Source organism: Salmo salar, chromosome 20, assembly GCF_965601325.2.
Source record: "Salmo salar chromosome 20, fSalSal1, whole genome shotgun sequence".
NCBI classification, from domain to species: domain Eukaryota; kingdom Metazoa; phylum Chordata; class Actinopteri; order Salmoniformes; family Salmonidae; genus Salmo; species Salmo salar.
In genome coordinates, this window is record NC_138310.1 from 72,958,573 (window position 1) to 72,981,499 (window position 22,927).

The following is a 22,927-nucleotide window of genomic DNA, read 5'->3' on the forward strand; positions in this document are numbered from 1 at the left end:
ACAGTTTTTCATGATAACTCACTGGTCCTCCTCTGTGGCCACCTCCACCTCCTCCACCACCACCACCTCCTCCCATTCCAGGCCTGCCCAGGTTGGCAAACGAGGGTGTGAAGTCGGGGCCCATGTTCATCCCTGGCAAACGGCTGGGGTCCAGCTGGCGGAGAGGGGCCTTATTCGCCTGGAGAGAAAGAATGACCGAACAAGGACAGAAGAGAAAGAATGACGGACACAAAGGACAAAATAAATAACTGGTAAATAAAGTGGTCTATCTGAAGAAAATAAATTATATTCTCGAATGGACCGTGCAGTGGTTACTCCAGTCCAGTAGGGGACAGAGTGTTGTACTGTACCTTGTCCAGCACCACGTCACTGATCTGAGGCAGGCCCTCAGGCTTGGACATGGCGGCACTGATGAACTGGAAGCCCAGCAGGAAGTCCCGGTCATACCTCTTCTTCTCCTCTGGGTCTATAGGCCTACATAGTTCTGATGGAGAGGAACAAGGAATTGTAGATGAATCACATTTATGTGAGTTTTCATCAGTATAGTGTTCAGGGTTTAGGTTGGTAGAGTTGGGGTATATAGTCTGTCATCCGAACAGAGTTACTCCGTTTCACTTCTAAAAATCATACATTGATGTGAAATGGAACTCTGACAAAGCATTTCCAATAAAGTGAAACTTTGCATCCTCTCTTGACTGACACGCAGACCTTGTGAGATAAGGTGTAGAGGATAACGTTAAGAGGATAACATAGTATAGAAATATTATAGGCATCTCCGGGCCAAGGTTCAGAACCCACCCTCTTTGTACTGGTACTTCAGATCCTCGGGCTTGGGTTCGATATTCTCTGCATCCAGTTTGTCCTCCTTCTCCTCCCACGTCTCATCCACCTCTTCAACTGCAGGGGTGGCGGCTGGGCGGGGCTCCTTAGCGTCAGAGGCAGAAGTGGGTGTGGCCTGCTCTGGCTCAGGAGGGCTCCCCACTACCTGCTCCTGGAGAGGGGGCGAGAGAGAGAGAGGGAGAAAGAGAGCGAGAGAAGAGAGAGGGGTTGAGGGAGAGAAGAGAGAGGGGTTGAGGGAGAGAAGAGTTGAGGGAGAGAGGAGAGAGGGGTTGAGGGAGAGAAGAGAGAGGGGTTGAGGGAGAGAAGAGAGAGGGGTTGAGGGAGAGAGAGAGGGGTTGAGGGAGAGAGAGAGGGGTTGAGGGAGAGAGAGAGGGGTTGAGGGAGAGAGAGAGGGGTTGAGGGAGAGAGAGAGGGGTTGAGGGAGAGAGAGAGGGGGAGGGTATTAGTCAGCACATTGTTTTCATTCTGGGGTTTTTAATGGGCCAGCTGTAAACAGGCATTCTTAAAACTTTGATATGAGATGGCGTGGCGGGTGTGTTTGATATGAGATGGCGTGGCTGGTGTGTTTGATATGAGATGGCGTGGCTGGTGTGTTTGATATGAGATGGCGTGGCTGGTGTGTTTGATATGAGATGGCGTGGCTGGTGTGTTTGATATGAGATGGCGTGGCGGGTGTGTTTGATATGAGATGGCGTGGCGGGTGCGTTTGATATGAGATGGCGTGGCGGGTGTGTTTGATATGAGATGGCGTGGCGGGTGTGTTTGATATGAGATGGCGTGGCGGGTGTGTTTGATATGAGATGGCGTGGCTGGTGTGTTTGATATGAGATGGCGTGGCGGGTGTGTTTGATATGAGATGGCGTGGCGGGTGTGTTTGATATGAGATGGCGTGGCTGGTGTGTTTGATATGAGATGGCGTGGCGGGTGTGTTTGATATGAGATGGCGTGGCTGATATGAGATGGCGTGGCTGGTGTGTTTGATATGGATTGAGTGGGTAGTACATGTGAACGGACCTCCTTAAAGGCATCCAGGAGGTCTCCAACAGCCTCCTTCTTGTTCAGATCCTTCATCTTCCTCTTTTTCTTTGGCACAGAAACAGCAGCTACAAGCAGAACACCACCAACACAGTCAAGACTAAACCTCTATGGATTGACACTCAATTAGAGGTCGGCCGATTTCAAGTTTTCATAACAATCGGTATTTTTGGCCACCGATTTGCCAATTTTTAAATTTTTTTATACCTTTATTTAACTAGGCAAGTCAGTTAAGAACACATTCTTATTTTCAATGACGGCCTAGGAACGGTGGGTTATCTGCCTTGTTCAGGGGCAGAACGACAGGTTTTTACCTTGTCAGCTTGGGGATGCAACCTTACGTTAACTAGCCCAACGCTCTAACCACCTGCTTTACGTTGCCAAGGTAAGTTGCTAGCTAGCATTAAACTTATCTTATAAAAAAAAAAACAATAATCAATCAATCATAAACACTAGTTAACTACACATGGTTGATGATATTACTAGTTTATCTAGCCTGTCCTGCTTTGCATATAATCGATGTGGTGCGCATTCGCGAAAAAGGACTGTCTTTGCTCCGACGTGTACCTAACCATAAACATCAATGTCTTTCTTAAAATCAATACACAAGTATATATTTTTAAACCTGCATATTTAGTTAATATTGCCTGCTAACATGAATTTCTTTTAACTAGGGAAAATGTGTCACTTCTCTTGCAAACAGAGTCAGGGTATATGCAGCAGTTTGGGCCGCCTGGCTCGTTGCGAACTGTGAAGACTATTTCTTCCTAACAAAGACAGCCGACTTCGCCAAACGGGGGATGATTTAACAAAAGCGCATTTGCGAAAAAAGCACAATCGTACCTAACCATAAACATCAATGCCTTTCTTAAAATCAATACACAGAAGTATATATTTTTAAACCTGCATATTTAGCTAAAAGAAATACAGGTTAGCAGGCAATATTAACCAGGTGAAATTGTGTCAGTTCTCTTGCGTTCGTTGCACGCAGAATCAGGGTATACAGAATCTGGCTCGTTGCGAACTAATTTGCCAGAATTTTACGGAACTATGAAATAACATTGTAGGTTGTGCGATGTAACAGGAATATTTAGACTTATGGATGCCACCCGTTAGATAAAATACGGAACGGTTCCGTATGTCACTGAAAGAATGTTTTTGAGATGATAGTTTCCGGATTTGACCATATTAATGACCTAAGGTTTATTATATTATAGTCTATGATTTGATAGAGCAGTCTGAGCGGTGGTAGGCAGCAGCAGGCTCGTAATAGTCAAAGGTATATGGTTTAGAGAGAAATAGTCGACGCGTCATAATTCCTGTAATAACTTGCGGCTGAACTTGAAAGGGGTTCCTTTGTTATTTTACCGTTCATGTCTTCCATAGAGAATGTCTTCATCTACTTCAAATAAGGTCTGTGTTTTGTGCTTAAACCGCCTCGGCGTTTTGATACCCGTGTAAATCTCACTAGGTAACGTTTGTCAACATATTTTCATAAATCCACTCTACAAAAACATTTATCTACACTTATATTGATCAGAGTTATATCCTATGGATATCTACACAGTTATAAAATTGGCAAGGTGGTGTAAGACTAAACCAAACGCAGACCTTATTTTAAATTAATCTAAAAATATCCTATGGAATAAATGAAGGAACCGCTTTTCAGATTTTTCTAGAAGGTGTCATGGGAATTATGACTCACACTTTGGTAGTCAATTCTTACCATGCCCATTATTAAAATAGGATTTCCTGCATATAGAAATTACAGTTTTTGTTTTCAGCATTCATCACAGGTAACTTGAACTCTATTTTTATTATTCAAACAGTTGAGAGTATTTGTCTCCTAAGCAGACTCTTCAGTATCGTTGTCACTTCAGAGCTGTGTGTGTGTGTGTATATATATATAAAAAAAACACAATAATAATCGGCCGATTAATCGGTATTGGCGTCTTTGCCCCCCGCCCCAATAATCGGTATCGGCGTCGAAAAATCATAAATCGGTCGACCTCTACACTCAATCCCAATCCCTAGTCCAACCCTAGCACCCAAACTCCACCTAGACTATCAGAAACCAAGGTGGAGCGGTTACCACATTGCCACCTATCCAACTTCTTATTTTTATGGCTTTCTGTTGGAGCTGTGATCACTCCAAGTACCCACTGTTCTGGGTCCTCGGCGTAGACATAACCCGGTAACTCTCTGCCCCTCACGACACAGGCTCGACACACACAGTCGGACTGCAACGCCTAAAGGGGCAGATCCTGTTTAATCTTCACCAAGTGCCAAGGGGTAGGGTTAGGAATTAAAATAGAGAAAGACAATGTGGTTGAATGAGACAGACAGATGGATCCAGATAGAGAAAAAGACAGACAGAAGGAGACGGTTTCAAAGAAGTAGAGAGAGAAAAAGCAAGTCAGACTGATACTGACCTTGCATAGAACTCTCCCCGGCTGGGGTGGTGCTCTGGGGTGGTGGGGAGTCCATCTCGTCTTCCACACGATGAGCAGTTACAACTGTAGTAGTAGCAGTCTCAGCTAGGACAGGCGTCGCCTGGGCAACGGGGGCGGGCGTCGCCTGGGCAACGGGGGCGGGCGTCGCCTGGGCAATGGGGGCGGGCGTCGCCTGGGCAACGGGGGCGGGCGTCGGTTTAGGCATTGGTGCCTCGCTCTGTAACTGGGCCACCTCAGGCTCAGCAATGGGGCTGATGTCACACTCCGACGACTCCGCAGACATCTTCTCAGGGTCCTGGGGGCTGGGGAGCGGCAGGCCATTGGGCAGTCTGAGCTCCTCTGGCTGGGCGATGGGAGACTCCAGGGGGGGTTCTGCTGCCTGGGGGGTGGGCATGTTGATGGACAGGGCTGCTGGCTCTTCCTCCTTGGCTGGGGGTGGCTGGGTGGCAGAGATACCGTTAGTGCTGCTGCTGCTAGGGGTGGTCACTGGAGCAAGGGAAGGCTCAGGTTTGGATGATGTAGTCGCCTCCTGCCTAGCCTCCGCCACCTCTTCTTTCTCCTTCACTTCCTCCCGCTCCTCCTTGGCAGGTGAGGGATGCTCCTCAGCTGCAGGAGTGGGGCGGGGTTCAGGCAGGGGTGCAGGGTAAGCGGGCACTTCAGGGGCAGATGGGGCTGGAGCAGCGGCTGGGGCTGGAGCGTCCATCATGTCTGCAATGGGACTAGTTGAGGGTTGGGGGGTAGTAGTGTAGAGGGTGGTAGTTACCGACGGGGGTGTAGGTAGGTCCTGGGATAAGGAAGGGGATTTACTGTTTGTGTCTGGGAGTTGGACCTCTGTTGGAGCAGGGGAAGTCTTGACCAGTTCAGGGGTTTTAGACAGGGCTGGGGGGGCAGTTATGAGAGTGGCTGCAGGTTTCCCTCGGTCATCTGAGGAGGAAAGGAGATGCCACGAGGAAAAGCCACTGGTTAAATTCACCTTAGAAAGGTAATGGTTAACAGACTCAAGTGGCCCATAGTACCATACTAATGTTCAAAATGACCCTCATGTCTGTTGATCTTTTTATAATTACCCACTTATTATCAATTCAACATTAAATGGTAAAAATACACAGGTCCTTTCCAAAGGAGCATTTTGTTTATGTGATTCAGTCAAATTCACCAAAAATTACTTCTATGTACTGAAGGTGAACCAATGAGCGACGGAAAGCTACGTCCTTCAAGATGACCTGACCCCTCGGCCAACTCACCTGGTCTGAACACGACAGGTGTCACGTTCTCCCCGTCGGCCTGGGCAACGGCTGGACCCTCTGATCCAGATATAGACGACTAAGGGACAGAATACAACACACAGATATTAGGTAACTGGAGTGGACACAACCATGACAGCCTTATGAAAACCTTGTGACAGGTTAGATACAATGCCCAATATGAAAACAAAATGTCTGCACATCCAATAACAGGATGGTATGGTAACGGGATGATGGTTGGTGACGAGGGTATGGTAGCTCACCTCTGAAGAGTCGTCGCTCACCTGTGGGGGTGTGGGGGTGGAGCCACTGCGGGTGCCCCCTGACATAATCTCCTCAGTGATGTCTTTACCACCCTGGTTAGGGTCTCGTATTATGATCTATAGAGAGGACACAAGACAACAGTGAGGGATACAAGAAGAAACATTTAGAGAGATTTAGAGAATGCAGGAGAGCCTTCGAGAAAAACTTGTTACTCGCTCGTTTCATTCTCTTTCTAAAGGAGGGAGAGCAAAAAAGAGAGAACGAACGAGAGTAAAGGAGAGAGGGAGGGTGAGGAGAAAGCTGAAGAGAATTGCTGTCACAACTTAACTGCTTCCTATGACGCTAGGCCCTGTTTCCAACTCTGCCAAGTCTTCTGTGTTGTACTGTAGGGCTGTGGCCTAGCAGCGTCTTCTCAATCAGCAGAGCCACATTTCTCACACTCACACAAGAAACACCAGCCCCACAAAGCTATGCAGCCTGACAAACACAGATTTGTAGACAGATTGCTGCCTTGTTTTAGCTAATTCTTCCCCAACAAAATATGACTACGGACATACTCAAATTTAGTCAAATAAATTCCAGTGCAAGCCAGACATTTTTCAACTATACCTAGAAAATCAGCCAGATTTACTGTTATTGAAAAGCACACAGTCCAATACACCTTCAAACTTCTGAAAAACGGATTACTCACTTACAAGGTGTGCCCTTACACAGAGCCACATGTTTTCTATCACAAACTCTCCTCGCTCTCTTTCTGTCTGTCACACACTAAGAGTTGTCAGCAACAGGCTTGAGCCAGCACATTCCCCCGCTGGTAGAGTCATTTACCTGACGCGGACAGGCTCCAGAGCCCTTAGTAGGCCTCTCTCATCCTGGGGCCGGAGTTGAGCTCTCGGCCTGCAGGCCTCTCCCAGCAAGTAGGCTGCTTTTGCAACCGTGGTTGGGAAAACGCACGTAGCCTACTCCCTCAACAACTCGCAGAGCCAGCAGGGCAGAGCCTCGTTCCCAGCTCTCACACACACGTAGAGGGAGAGACAAAAGACAAAAATGGAGCGAGCGAGAGAGAAGCCAGAGTGACTGGCCTTGTGGAGCTGCAGCACTGGAATGCAAGCACCCCCGCCCACTGAGCACCGAACTACAGACAGCCAAAGGGGGCCAAATAGAGGGGGAAAGAGGGAGGAGTAACTCCAGAAAAAAAGGAGAGGAGAAAAACACTATTCAAAACTTTAACAAATGAGCTCTGGCTAGTGTAACCCCCCCCCCCCCCTTATCTCTCTCTCAGCTGCTCTTCTGTCATTCTGTACTCACGCACTACAAAACATTTCAGCCTCTTCCTGGGGGAAAGAGGGGGTATGCCACAGAAGCAGCAGCAGAGAGGGCGCGAGAGAGAAGGGGAGGAGATAGGTCAGCCATTGTGCTTCTGGCTCAGAGGGGGAGGAGCCCGGCAGCCACGTGGAGCTGAGCTATGTGCTGACATGTCCTTAAACCCCCCCTGGTCTACCCAGAGAGAGAGATTCATAAAGAGAGCAGTGAAGAGGAAAAAAAACAGGCCAATGCCCTGCTTGAAGGCAGTGGGGGAAAAAGGAAAACATTTAGAAAATGACCTCACAGTTACAAGACAGCTACGACTAAACAGTCTGCTTAGCTTTGCTGAAAAACAACAGCTTTACACTTCATACTCTTTTGCCAGCATGCTGGCAGACATTTTTGAAATCATATAGAAAGACAACGTGATGCTCAGACACAGACTGTCTGAATCACGACTGACTCACTGTGTGCTGCTGCAGCACTTTCTCCCCTGCCACCCGTCTACCATCCTCCTATTAATTAATTACATTTTACATTTCACCTTTATTTAACCAGGTAGGCCAGTTGAGAACAAGTTCTCATTTACAACTGCGACCTGGCCAAGATAAAGCAAAGCAGTGCAACAAAAACAACACAGACTTACACATAAACAAACGTACAGTCAATAACACAATAGAAAAATCTATGTACAGTGTGTGCAAATGTAGAAGAGTAGGGAGGTAAGGCAATAAATAGGCCATAGAGGCAAAATAATTACAATTTAGCATTAACACTGGAGTGATAGATGTGCAGATGATGATGTGCAAGTAGAGATACTGGGGTGCAAAAGAGCAAGAGGGTAAGTAATAATATGGGGATGAGGTAGCTAGGTGTGCTATTTACAGATGGGCTGTGTACAGGTACAGTGATCGGTATGCTGCTCTGACAACTGATGCTTAAAGTTAGAGGGAGATAAGACTCCAGCTTAAGAGATTTTTGCAATTCGCTCCAGTCATTGGTAGCAGAGAACTGGAAGGAAAGGTGGCCAAAGAGGTGTTGGCTTTGGGGATGACCAGTGGAATATGCTGCTGGAGTGCGTGCTACGGGTGGGTGTTGCTATGGTGACCAGTGAGCTGAGATAAGGCGGGGCTTTACCTAGCAAAGACTTATAGATGACCTGGAGCCAGTGGGTTTGGGGACAAATATGTAGTGAGGGCCAGCCAACGAGAGCACACAGGTCGTAGTGGTGGGTAGTATATGGGGCTTTGGTGACAAAACGGATGGTACTGTGATAGACTGCATCCAATTTGCTGAGTAGAGTGTTGGAGGTTATTTTGTAAATGACATCGCCGAAGTCAAGAATCGGCAGGATAGTCAGTTTTACAGGGGTATGTTTGGCAGCATGAGTGAAGGAGGCCTTGTTGCCGATTCTAGATTTAATTTAGGATTTTACAGTCTAACCAGACACCTAGGTATTTGTAGTTGTCCACAGATTCTAAGTCAGAACCGTCCAGAGTAGTGATGCTAGTCGGGCGGGAGGGTGCGGGCAGCAATCGGTTCAAGAGCATGCACTTAGTTTTACTAGCATTTAAAAGCAGTTGGAGGCCACGGAAGGAGTGTTGAATGGCATTGAAGCTCATTTGGAGGTTTGTTAGCACAGTGTCCAAAGAAGGGCCAGATGTTCCAAATACAGTCGTGAAGAGGGCACGACAAAGCCTATTCCCCCTCAGGAAACTAAAAAGATTTGGCATGGGTCCTGAGATCCTGAAAAGGTTCTACAGCTGCAACATCGAGAGCATCCTGACTGGTTGCATCACTGCCTGGTACGGCAATTGCTCGGCCTCCGACCGCAAGGCACTACAGAGGGTAGTGTGTACGGCCCAGTACATCACTGGGGCTAAGCTTCCTGCCATCCAGGACCTCTACACCAGGCGGTGTCAGAGGAAGGCCCTAAAAATGGTCAAAGACCCCAGTCATAGACTGTTCTCTCTACTACCGCATGGCAAGCGGTACCGGAGTGCCAAGTCTAGGACAAAAAGGCTTCTCAACAGTTTTTACCCCCTAGCCATAAGACTCCTGAACCAGGTAATCAAATGGCTACCCGGACTATTTGCATTGTGTGCCCCCCCAACCTCTCTTTTACACGGCTGCTACTCTCTGTTTACCATATAAGCATAGTCACTTTAACTATACAATCATGTACATACTATCTCAATTGGCCCGACCAACCAGTGCTCCCGCACATTGCCTAACCGGGCTATATGCGTTGTGTCCCACCACCCGCCAACCCCTCTTTATGCTACTGCTACTCTCTGTTCATCATATATGCATAGTCACTTTAACCATATGTACATGTACATACTACCTCAAATCAGCCTGACTAACCGGTGTCTGTATGAAGCCTCACTACTGTATTAGAGGTCGACTGATTATGATTTTTCAACGCCGATACTGATTATTGGAGGACCAAAAAAAGCTGATTAATCGTAATAATGACAATTACAACAATACTGAATGAACACTTATTTTAACTTAATATAATACATCAATAAAATCTATTTAGCCTCAAATAAATAATGAAACATGTTCAATTTGGTTTAAATAATGCAAAAACAAAGTGTTGGAGAAGAAAGTTAAAGTGCAATATGTGCCATGTAAGAAAGCTAACGTTTAAGTGTCTTGCTTTTAACATGAGTCTTCAATATTCCCAGGTAAGAAGTTTTAGGTTGTAGTTATTATAGGACTATTTCTCTCTATACGATTTGTATTTCATATACCTTTGACTATTGGATGTTCTTATAGGCACTTTAGTATTGCCAGTGTAACAGTATAGCTTCCGTCCCTCTCCTCGCTACTACCTGGGCTCTTACCAGGAACACATCGACAACAGCCACCCTCGAAGCAGCGTTACCCATGCAGAGCAAGGGGAAAAACTACTCCAAGTCTCAGAGCAAGTGACGTTTGAAACGCTATTAGCGCGCACCCGTTAACTAGCTAGCCATTTCACATCGGTTACACCAGCCTAATCTTGGGAGTTGACAGGCTTGAAGTCATACATAGCGCAATGCATTGCGAAAGCTGCTGGCAAAACGCACGAAAGTGCTGTTTGAATGAATGCTTACGAGCCTGCTGGTGCCTACCACTGCTCAGTCAGACTGTTCTATCAAATCATAGACTTAATATAATAAACACACAGAAATACGAGCCTTAGGTCATTAATATGGTCGAATCCAGAAACTATCATCTCGAAAACAAAACGTTTTTTTTTTCTTTCAGTGAAATACGTAACCGTTCCATATTTTATCTAACGGGTGGCATCCCTAAGTCTAAATACTCCTGTTACATTGCACAACCTTCAATGGTATGTCATAATTTCCTAAAATTCCGGCAAATTAGTTCGCAACGAGCCAGGCAATGAACGGAAAAGCAGTGACACAATTTCATGTTAGCAGGCAATATTAACTAAATATGCAGGTTTACAAATATATACTTGTGTATTGATTTTAAAGAAATGCATTGATGTTTATGGTTAGGTACATTGGTGCAAAGACCGTGCTTTTTTTCGCAAATGCGCTTGTTAAATCATCACCCGTTTGTCGAAGTAGGCTGTGATTCGATGACAAATTAACAGGCACCGCATCGATTATATGCAACGCAGGACACGTTAGATAAACTAGTAATATCATCAACCATGTGTAGTTAACTAGTGATTATGTTAAGATTGATAGTTTTTTATAAGATAAGTTTAATGCTAGCTAGCAACTTACCTTGGCTTCTTGCTGCCCTTGCGTAACAGGTAGTCAGCCTGCCATGCAGGCTCCTCGTGGAGTGCAATGTAAGGCAGGTGGTTAGAGCGTTGGACTAGTAACCAGAAGGTTGCAAAAACAAATCCCGAATCCCCCCTGAACAAGGCAGCTAACCCCCGTTCCTAGGCCATCATTGAAAATAAGAATGTGTTTTTAATCTGACTTGCCTAGTTAAATAAAGGTGTAAAAACATTTAAATCGGCGGCCAAAAATACCGATTACCGATTGTTATGAAAACTTGAAATCGGCCCTAATTAATCGGCCATTCCGATTAATCGGTCTACCTCTATACTGTATATAGCATCGCTACTGTTTTTCCACTGTCTTTTCACTGCTGTTTTTATTTCTTTACTTACCTATTGTTCACCTAATACCTTTTTTGCACTGTTGGTTAGAGCCTGTAAGTTAGCATTTCACTGTAAGGTACACCTGTTGTATTCGGCGCACGTGACATAAACTTTGATTTGATGTATACAGAATGATGTCGTCTGCGTAGAGGTGGATCAGAGAATCACCGGCAGCAAGAGTGACATCATTGATATATACAGAGAAAAGAGTCGGCCCGAGAATTGAACCCTGTGGTTGGTGATCTGTTAACTTGGCTTTCGAAGACCTTAGAAAGACTGGGTAGGATAGATATAGGTCTGTAACAGTTTGGGTCTAGAGTGTCTCCCCCTTTGAAGATGGGGATGACCGCGGCAGCTTTCCAATCTTTGGGGATCTCATACGATACGAAGAGGGGTTGAATATGCTAGTAATAGGGGCTGAAAAAATTGCGGCGGATAATTTAGAAAGAGGGTCCAGATTGTCTAGCCCAGCTGATTTGTAGGATCCAGATTTTGCAGCTCTTTCAGAACATCAGCTGGGGGGGGGGGGGGGGGGGGGTCTTGGGCAAGTTGCTGCAGGGGGTGCTGAGATGTTGGCCGTGGTAGCCAGGTGGAAAGCATGACCAGCCGTAGCAAAATGCTTATTGAAACTATCAATTATCATACACTTATCGGTGGTGACAGTGTATCCTATCCTCAGTGCAGTGGGCAGCTAGGAGGAGGTGCTCTTATTCTCCATGGCCTTTACAGTGTCCCAAAATTTTGGGGAATTAGTGCTACAGGATGCAAATGTCTGTTTTAAAAAGCTAGCCTTAGCTTTCCTAACTGACTGAGTATATTGGTTCCTGACTTCCCTGAAAAGTTACATATTGCGGGGGCTATTCGATGCTAATGCAGAACGCCACAGGATGTTTTAGTGCTGGTCAAGGGCAGTCAAGTCTGGGGTGAACCAAGGGCTATATCTGTTCTGAGTTCTAAATTTTTTGAACGGGCATGCTTATTTAAGATGGTGAGGAAAGCACTTTTGAAGAGCAACCAGGCATTCTCTACTGATGGGATGAGGTCAATATCCTTCCAGGATACCCGGGCCAGGTCGATTAGAAAGGCCTGCTCACTGAAGTGTTTTAGGGAGCGTTTGACAGCGATGGGGGTGGTCGTTTTGACTGCAGACCCATTACGCACGCAGGCAATGAGGCAGTGATCGCTGAGATCCTGGTTGAAGACAGCAGAGGTGTATTTAGAGGGCAAGTTGGTCAGGATGATATCTAAGAGGGCGCAACACTACCCCACAGCACAGTGTTTTTCACACAAGTCCTCTCGTTACCATGGCAACGTGTCATGTCACAAGCTGGCCAGACAGGAAGACACAGTAGACTAGTTTTGTAGACCAAAACTGCACTGTGCACCTTCACAGTGGATGATGGGGAAAGGAATCAGTGTTGAATACACCTTGCTGACAAACTATACTTTTTATTTTATTTTTATATTCACACGCTTTATTAGCACAGTCCTTATCTTCCTTTAAAACATGAGAATCACTGAAGTATTCAAGCCCTGCTCTGCATGAGGGGAAACATTGAGTGTATAACATCAGACCCGTAATGTTTCTTGGTGGGTGTTTCCAGTTGTGTTACTTATCCATTCTGGGATCAGGATACCTGATTGTCTACCTGATTGTCTGATCTAGGAGAGGTGCTACGTGGGCTGGCCTGCGGTCCAGCAATCAGTGCCGCTGGCCCTATGGGTTCCAATCCAACTCACTGACCTTGTGCTCCTCCTATCTCTCCTGTCTTTTCTCTACTATCCTATCTGCTAAATAAAACCACAAAATGAAACAGTAGAGGTAGGGTGATGAGTTTAACTGTGTGTGGTGTATAACAGTAGAGGTGGGACGATGAGTTTACCTGTACCTGTTTGCGCTCCCTTTTGGGGTGGATCTGTTGCTGTGGAGGTGGTTGCTGCTGCTGGGGGGGAGGGTTCATGATGACCGGAGCAGCTGGCACTGAGGACGTGTACTGCTGTTGGGCCGGGTAGTATGCCCCTGCTGTGGACAAGACAGAGAGAGAGTTGTCCCACAAACTTTAAATTAGCACACAAGTAGTTATGAATGTCAGCACTTTTGGAAATCACCAGCAAAACGCCAAAGTTTGGTGTCAAGCATATGTGTTGTGAGAACAGCTGCAGTACTAACCACTATGAGAAGCACTTAAAAACATTCTCCGTACTAATTCACCAGCATCGGCAGATTGTCGGAGTCATTTCACAATTAAAAGGAAACGTCACAATTTTTCTACTTTATATTCATCATCTCCAGCAGCACCCCAACATCAACATATGAGAAAATGTAATGTTTCTTTGTTTTGTAGTAAAAAGATAGCGGAAGATAAGCGTTTCCAATGACGACATGGGTGTGCTTCGTGTGATTTTTACCAATTGTGAATAGGCATTGGAAACACTTATCTTCCGCTATATTTTTTACTACAAAACAGGAAAGCACCATCTTCACATACAGTGCCGTGAAAAAGTACTTGTCCCATTTCTAATTTACTCTACTTTTTAAAATGTATGATATGGAATGTTATCAGATCTTCAACCAAAACCTAATATTAGATAAAAGGGCACCTGAGTGAACAAACAATTACATACTTATTACATTTATTTCATGTACAAAGGTACGCAACACCCAATGCCCCTGAGTGAAAAAGTAATTGCCCCCTTACACCCAATAACTGGTGGTGCCACCTTTAGTTGCAATGACGGCAACCAAATGCCTGCTGTAGTTGTTGATTTGTCTCTCACATTGCTGTGGAGGAATTTTGGCCCACTCTTGCATGCAGACCTGCATTAACTCTGCGATATTTGGGAGTTTTCAAGCATGAACTGCTCGTTTCAAGTCCTGCCACAACATCTCAATAGGGATTAGGTCTGGACTAGGCCATTCGAAAACTTCTAATTTGTTGCTTTTTAGCCATTTTCATTTAGGCTTTATTGTTTGTTTCGATCATTGTCTTGCTGCATGACCCAGGTGCACTTCAGATCACAGACGGAGCGCCTGACATTCTCCTATAGAATTCTCTGACACACAGGAATTCATGGTTCCTTCTACTTAGGAAAGTCGTCCAGATCCTGTGGCAGCAAAGCATTCCTAAATTGTCACACGATTGTGGAATGCAGTGCTTGGTTCTCACCAGGTATTAATGGGACCCATTTCATCCAAAAAGTTATTATTTTAAAACACCTGTTCATAGAACATTCTTCCAAGAGTCTTCACGATCATCCAGGTGCTTTTTTGGCAAACTTGAGTCACCTTTTTGGACGACATGGGTCCCATTACGCCTGGCGAAAACCAAACGCTGCTTTGAATACAATGTCTTCGGAAAGTATTCAGATCCCTTGACTTTTTCCACATTTTGTTACGTTACAGCCTTATTCTAAAATGGATTAAATAAAACATTTACACACAATGCCCCATGATGACAAAGCAAAAACAGGTTTTTAGAAATGTTTGCAAAGTTAAAAATAAAACCTAAATAACTGATTTACATAAGTATTCAGACCCTTTGCTATTAGACTCGAAATTGAGCTCAGGTGCATCCTGTTTCCATTGATCACCCTTGACATGTTTCTACAACTTGATTGGAGTCCACCTGTGGAAAATTAAATTGATTGGACATGATTTGGAAAGGCTCACACCTGTCTATATAAGGTCCCACAGTTGACAGTGCATGTCAGAGCAAAAACCAAGCCATGAGGTCAAAGGAATTGTCCGTAGAGCACTGAGACAGGATTGTGTCGAGACACATTTGGGGAAGGCTACCAAAACATTTCTGCAGCATTGAAGGTCCTGAAGAACACAGTGGCCTCCATCGTTCTTAAATGGAGAAGTTTGGAACCACCAAGACTCTTCCTAGAGCTGTCCGCCCGGCCTAACTGAGCAATTAGGGGAGAAGGGCCTTGGTCAGGGAGGTGACCAAGAACCCGATGGTCACTCTGACAGAGCTCCAGAGTTCCTCTGTGGAGATGGGAGAACATTCCAGAAGTACAACCATCTCTGCAGCACTCCACCAAATCAGGCCTTTATGGTAGAGCGGACAGCCACTCCTCAGTAAAAGGCACGACAGCCCGCTTGGAGTTTGTTAAAATGAATCTAAAGACTCTCAGACCATGAGCAACAAGATTCTCTGGTCTGATGAAACCAAGATTGAACTCTTTGGCCTGAAGAGTGACCAAGTGTCACGTCTGGAGGTAACCTGGCATCATCCCTACGGTGAAGCATGGTGGTGGCAGCATCATGCTGTGGGGATGTTTTTCAGTGGTAGAGACTGGGAGACTAGTCAGGATTGAGGGAAAGATGATCAGAGTAAAGTACAGACAGATCCTTGATGAAAACCTGCTCCAGAGCGCTCAGGACCTCAGACTGGGACGAAGGTTCACCTTCCAACAGGACAACGACCCTAAGCACACAGCCAAGACAACACAGGAGTGGCTTCAGGACAAGACTCTGAATGTCCTTGAGTGGCCCAGCCAGTGCCCGGACTTGAACCCGAACGAACATCTCTGGAGAGACCTGAAAAAAGCTGTGCAGCGATGCTCCCCATCCAACCAGACAGAGCTTGAGAGGATCTGCAGAGAAGAATGGGAGAAAGTCCCCAAACACAGGTGTGCCAAGTTTGTAGCGTCATACCCAAAAAGATTATATGCTGTAATCGCTGCCAAAGGTGCTTCAACAAAGTCCTGAGTAAAGGGTCTGAATACTAATGTAAAATGCGATTTCTAAAAAACTGTTTTTGCTTTGTCATCGTAGGGTATTGTGTGTAGATGGATGAGGGGGGAAAAACTATGTAATCCATTTTAGAGTAAGGCTGTAACATAAAGTCAAGTGGTCTGAATACTTTCCGAAGGCACTGTAGATGTTATTTTATATTCTCAAACTAACAGCAGAGCCTATATGATGTCCTTCCATACAGGCATGACATGCTGGAGTGATGCTTCTATGCAAATGTTGTTGATCAGTAGGCTAATATACAGTGCCTTCAGAAAGTATTCACACCTTTTAACTTTTTCCACATTTTGTTGTGTTACACCCTCAATTTACAATGGATTAAATTTAGATATTTTTTACACTGGCCTAAACACAATACCCCATGTTAGTGGAATTTAGCTTTTAATTAATATTTTTTTACAAATTAATAAAAAATGTAAAGCTGATATGGCTTGAATCAATAAGTAGTCAGGCTCCCGAGTGGCGCAGCAGTCTAAGGCACTGCATCTCAGTGCAAGAGGTGTCACTACAGTCTCTGGTTCGAATCCAGGCTGTATCACATCCGGCCGTGATTGGGAGTCCCATATGGCGGCGCACAATTGGCCCAGCATCGTCCGGGTTTGGCCAACATTGTAAATAAGAATTTATTGTTAACTGACTTGCCTAGTTATATATATATATATATATATATATATATATATATATATATATATATATATAATTTTTTATGTATTCAACCCCTTTGTTATGGCAAGCCTAAATAAGTTCAGAAGTAAACGTTTGCTTAACAAGTCGCAAAATAAAGTTGCATGGACTCACTCCCATTTGCAATAGTGTTTAACATGACTACCTCATCTCTACACCCATCAGATAGAGATAATTGTACGGTCCCTCAGTCGAGCAGTAAATTTCAAACACAGATTCAACCACAAAGAAGGACACCTATTAGTAGATGGATAAAAATGAAAATATGATACATTGAACATCCTTTTGAGCATGTTGAAGTTATTAATCACACTTTGGATGGTGTATCAATACACCCAGTCACTACAAAGATACAGGCGTCCTTCCTACCTCAGTAGCTGGAGAGGAAGGAAACCGCTCAGGGATTTCACCAGGAGGCCAATGGTGACATTAAAACAGTTACAGAGTTTAATGGCTGTGACAGAAAACTGAGGATGGATCAACATTGTAGTTACTCCACAATACTATCTTAATTGACAAAAAAGTGAAAAGGAACACCTCTAGAGAAAAAAATATTCCAAAAACATGCATCCTGTTTGCAACAAGGTTAATACTGCAAAAAATGTGGCAAAGCAATCAACTTTTTGTCCTGAACAAAGTGTTATGTTTGGGGCAAATCCAATACAACACATTACTGAGAACCACTCTCCATATTTTCAAGCATAATAGTGGCTGCATCATGTTATGGGTATGCTTGTAATCAGGAGTTTTTCAGGATAAAAAGGGCACAGAATAGAGCTAAGCAAAGGCACATTTCTAGAGGAAAACCTCTTTCAATCTGCTTTCCACCAGACACTGGGAGATGAATTCACCTTTCAGGACAATAACCAAAAACACAAGGCCAAATCTACACTGGAGAAGACAGTGAATGTTCCCGAGTGGCTGAGTTACACTTTTGACTTAAATATATGGCAAGACCTAAAAATGATTGTCTTGCAATGATCAACAACCAAATTGACAGAGCTTGAAGAACTTAGAAAATAATGACCAAATGTTGCACAATTCAGGTGTGGAAAGCTCTTACAAACTTATCCAGAAAGACTCACAGCTGTAATCGCTGCCAAAGGTGCTTCTACAAAGTATTGACGAATACTTACGTCAATTAGATATTTCAGTATTTTAATTTTCAATAAATTACCCAAAATTTCTAAAAACAAGTTTTCACTTTGTCATTATGGGGTATTGTGTGTAGATGGGTGAGAAAAATCTATTTTGAATTCAGGCTGTAACAAAATGTGGAATAAGTCAAAGGGTATGAATACTTTCTGAAGGCACCGTAAGTCCCAAGTGGAAGGCAAACAGATTATGGTGCTACAGATGACAGACTCCACTGATCAGCCAAAACAATAACTCAATGCATGCACACACTTGAATATGCATTCACCTGCATCTGGAGTAGGCCTATGACACCTTCAGTTACCCAGTTTATCAAGAGATTTGCCATTCACATACAATTATTACCATTATGTTATGTAGTTAGATTGGTAAAAACTAAGTCAAATGTAAGGCAGCAGCTACTCTTCCTGGGGTCCAGCAAAATTAAAGCAGTTTATACATTTTTAAAAACATTACAATACATTCACAGATTTCACAACACACTGTGTGCCCTCAGGCCCTTACTCCACCACTACCACATATCTACAGTACAAAATCCATGTGTAAGTGTGTGTACAGCACGTTATCGTGTGTGTATGCGCCTATGTTTGTGTTGCTTCAGTCCCCACTGTTCCATAAGGTGTAATGTTACCTGTTTTTTAAATCTAATTTTACTGCTTGCATCAGTTACTTGATGTGTAATAGAGTTCCATGTAGTCATGGCTCTATGTAGTACTGTGCGCCTTCCATAGTCCATTCTGGACTTGGGGACTGTGAAGAGACCTCGTGGGGTATGCATGGGTGTCCAAGCTGTGTGCCAGACAGCTCGGTGCATTGAACATGTCAATACTTTTCCTAAATACAAATAGTGATGAAGTCAATCTCTCCTCCACTTTGAACCAGGAGAGACTGATGTGCATATTATTAATATTAGCTCTCTGTGTACATCCAAAGGCCAGCCGTGCTGCCCTGTTCCGAGCCAATTGCAATTTTCCAAAGTCCCTCTTTGTGGTACCTGACAACACGACTGAACAGTAGTCCAGGTGCGACAAAACTAGGGCCTGTAGGACCTGCCTTGTTGATAGTGCTGTTAAGAAGGTAGAGTAGCGCTTTATTATGGACAGACTTCTCCCCATCTTAGCTTCTGTTGTATCAATATGTTTTGACCATGACAGTTTACAATCCAGGGTTACTCCAAGCAGTTTAGTCACCTCAACTGGCTCAAAGTCCACATTTATTATTATTCCTTTCCACCAACTCTGAAACTAACTGCAGCTTTTTGTTAAGTGTCGCAGTCATTTCAGTCGCTGTAGTAGCTGACGTATAGTGTTGAGCCATCTGCATACATAGACACACTGGCTTTACTCAAAGCCAGTGGCATGTCGTTAGTAAAGATTGAAAAATTAAGGGGTCTAGACAGCTGCCCTGGGGAATTCCTGATTTTACCTGGATTATGTAGGAGAGGCTTCCATTAAAGAACACCCTACCCTCTGTGTTCTGTTAGACCGGTAACGCTTTATCCTTCATTATAGCAGGGGGCGTAAAGAGTTACAACGTTTTTCCAGCAGCAGACTTTGATCGATAATGTCAAAAGCCGCACTGAAGTCTAACAAAACAGTCCACAGACAAATCTTAGGCCCTAGGCATCAAGGGTAGATTTGAGAGGAAAGTATTGGCATCAAGCAATACAGCTAAAATGCTACCAAGCCTATCAGAGAGCAATGTTTAGCCATCCAATCCCTTCAGATCTATATATTAAGTGCCTAGGGAGTATGGGCTAGGGGTTGTTCCTGGACAAGAAGCAATTAAGGTAGGCCATAGGACCATGACAGCACTCCCTCCTCGAGTTGCCTGTCCACTATCAATCCTTCCCCCATCCCTCCCCAGTCTTTTCCACATTCACACAGAGATCACAAATTCCAACACGCCATCTTCAGAAATACATGACTCCTTCATAATTCATTAGTCTTACCTGGTCTTTCCAGACCTGGCTTTCCTAGTTCATTCCAGACCTGAACTTCCAAGGCCGTCAGCTACAGTATAAACCAGTCTCCTCCCACTCTCTCAAACTCACTTACACACATCCCCCTCTTCTCTCACAGAAAAAAAAAACTCACTGAAGTGGCCTCTGTGAATAGCACACATTTCACTCTAACTCACAATATTGAGTCTGCATTGTTGACCGGGAAGAGCACCGACTAAATTTAGTCAAAACCCACACCGAGCACTGAGAGGGAGAACATGCACAAAAAGAGAAAGCAAAGGGAACAGGACTTTCTTGGAGAGTTCCCTTCCCAGTAAATAAGAGCTTGAAATATGAGTCACGACAAGGAGGGAATGGGGAACAGGGGGGGTGGAGAGAGAGTGGGGTTAAAGGAGACAGTGTAACCAGACCGCATCACATAGTTACCCTCAGCCTGCTGGGAGCTCATCCTAGAGGCACAGTTCCCCAATCTCAATGGCATCCTGAGAGTGTGAGAGAGAGGAGAACACAATGGGGAGAAGAGGGTATCGTCTCTGAAGTCCTCCTCCTCTCCTGTCTACAGCTGAGTTATGCCATCAACTGCTTAAGAGTCTTTTTTACTACTCTCCTCTGCCATTTTACCTCTCTCAGTTTCACACCCCTCACGCTCCCTCTTGGTCCGTCTCTCCTTCCCTATTTCTCGCTCAACTTTATCAACAAGTAGCCCAAGTCTCCCGGGGTCAGCAGTGTGGAGAAGCAGAGGAGAGAGCTGTACACCATGAGAGAGGAGAGAGAGAGAGACCTCTTGTTTTTTTTTTTTTAAATGGAAGTGATCTGGGCTTCCAGCTAGGTCAGAGCCCAGGACGTAGGTGGGGGGGTTAGTAAATCACTCAACTGTAGGCTAAAAATAACCCCCTCCCACCCGTATCCCATCACCACAAAGCCTGAGAGGGTAGGAGCAAACTGTTTTTCACCTGGCCATGAGCCGTGATCATGTTGCCAGTACCACCTAATGGATGGGAGGCCTATAGCATGTATTCTATGGCTCTAAAGAATGTGCTGCTTATGCCAGTTTTCCACTGTGGTACTCAGTTGATTGCTACTCATGTCACGACTACAGCTCTGCTGTGGAAAAACATGGCAGACCCAAACCATGCCTGGTTCCACCTCCAGGAGGCTGTATTGACGACACAGAGGAAACCTACTAGTTCACCAACAGAGGGCCCAAACAAACACTTATCGTATTCACACTGAAAGATGCAAGCAGAAGCCAACTGTATTCCCCCCCAATTTTGTCACGAATTAAGTCTGGTTAAATAAAAAAAGAAAACATGTTGCTGTCTCATCAGGGCTCTAGTGTGTGTGTGTTAGAGGTCGACCGATTATGATTTTTCAACGCCGATACCGATTATTAGAGGACCAAAAAAATCCGATACCGACTAATCGGCAATTTTTATTTATTTATTTGTAATAATAATGACAATTACAACAATACTGAATGAACACTTATTTTAACTTAATATAATATATCAATAAAATCAATTTATCCTCAAATAAATAATGAAACATGTTCAATTTGGTTTAAATAATGCAAAAACAAAGTGTTGGAGAAGAAAGTAAAAGTGCAATATGTGCCATGTAAGAAAGCTAACGTTTAAGTGTCTTGCTTTTAACATGAGTCTTCAATATTCCCAGGTAAGAAGTTTTAGGTTGAAGTTATTATAGGACTATTTCTCTCTATACGATTTGTATTTCATATACCTTTGACTATTGGATGTTCTTATAGGCACTTTAGTATTGCCAGTGTAACAGTATAGCTTCCGTCCCTCTCCTCGCTCCTACCTGGTCTCGAACCAGGAACACATCGACAACAACCACCCTCGAAGCAGCATTACCCATGCAGAGCAAGGGGAACAACCACTCCCAAGTCTCAAAGCGAGTGACGTTTGAAACACTATTAGCGCACACCCGCTAACTAGCTAGCCCATTTCACATCGGTTACACCAGCCTAATCTTGGGAGTTGACAGGCTTGAAGTCATAAACAGCGCAATGCATTGCGAAGAGCTGCTGGCAAAACGCACGAAAGTGCTGTATGAATGAATGAACTAACGAGCCTGCTGGTGCCTACCACCGCTCAGTCAGACTGCTCTATCAAATCATAGACTTAATTATAATATAATAAACACACAGAAATACGAGCCTTAGGTCATTAATATGGTCGAATCCGTAAACTATCATCTCGAAAACAAAAGTTTTTTTCTTTCAGTGGAATACGGAACCGGTCCGTATTTTATCTAACGGATGGCATCCCTAAGTCTAAATATTCCTGTTACATTGCACAACCTTCAATGGTATGTCATAATTACGTAAAACTCTGTCAAATTAGTTCGCAACGAGCCAGGCAATGAACGCAAGAGCAGTGACACAATTTCATGTTAGCAGGCAATATTAACTAAATATGCAGGTTTAAAAATACACTGCTCAAAAAAATAAAGGGAACTCTAAAATAACACTGATCTGAATGAATGAAATAATCTTATTAAATACTTTTTTATTTACATATTTGAATGTGCTGACAACAAAATCACAAAAATAAATCAATAGAAATCAAATTTATCAACCCATGGAGGTCTGGATTTGGAGTCACACTCAAAATTAAAGTGGAAAACCACACTACAGGCTGATCCAACTTTGATGTAATGTCCTTAAAACAAGTCAAAATGAGGCTCAGTAGTGTGTGTGGCCTCCACGTGCCTGTTTGACCTCCCTACAACGCCTGGGCACGCTCCTGATGAGGTGGCGGATGGTCTCCTGAGGGATCTCCTCCCAGACCTGGACTAAAGCATCCGCCAACTTCTGGACAGTCTGTGGTGCAACGTGGCGTTGGTGGATGGAGCGAGACATGATGTCCCAGATGTGCTCAATTGGATTCAGGTCTGGGGAACGGGCGGGCCAGTTCATAGCATCAATGCCTTCCTCTTGCAGGAACTGCTGACACACTCCAGCCACACGAGGTCTAGCATTGTCTTGCATTAGGAGGAACCCAGGGCCAACCGCACCAGCATATGGTCTCACAAGGGGTCTGAGGATCTCATCTCGGTACCTAA

The 22,927-nt window shown here is 44.4% G+C and overlaps 1 protein-coding gene and 1 non-coding gene across 13 annotated transcripts in view; both read right to left on the reverse strand.

The window, feature by feature from the left end:
- Positions 1 to 22,927, reverse strand: part of LOC106576473 (eukaryotic translation initiation factor 4 gamma 1) — a 75,021-nt gene that overhangs the window by 23,134 nt on the left and 28,960 nt on the right. For 6 of the 12 annotated variants that reach the window (XM_045703921.2, XM_045703922.2, XM_045703929.2 and 3 more), the window contains 8 exons: positions 13,160 to 13,299; positions 5,836 to 5,952; positions 5,573 to 5,651; positions 4,308 to 5,252; positions 1,855 to 1,943; positions 799 to 991; positions 351 to 484; positions 23 to 178 (listed from right to left, as the gene is read on the reverse strand). In XM_045703921.2, the coding sequence (XP_045559877.2) occupies positions 23 to 178; positions 351 to 484; positions 799 to 991; positions 1,855 to 1,943; positions 4,308 to 5,252; positions 5,573 to 5,651; positions 5,836 to 5,952; positions 13,160 to 13,299 (1,853 nt within the window). Of the gene's footprint in view, positions 1 to 22; positions 179 to 350; positions 485 to 798; positions 992 to 1,854; positions 1,944 to 4,307; positions 5,253 to 5,572; positions 5,652 to 5,835; positions 5,953 to 6,664; positions 7,076 to 13,159; positions 13,300 to 22,927 lie in introns of those variants that run through there. The other 6 variants (XM_045703925.2, XM_045703923.2, XM_045703927.2 and 3 more) reach the window with 5 other exon arrangements.
- LOC123729364 (small nucleolar RNA SNORA17) lies at positions 4,006 to 4,137 on the reverse strand. Its single transcript, XR_006761150.1, has one exon. It is a non-coding gene; the product is annotated as a small nucleolar RNA SNORA17 (small nucleolar RNA).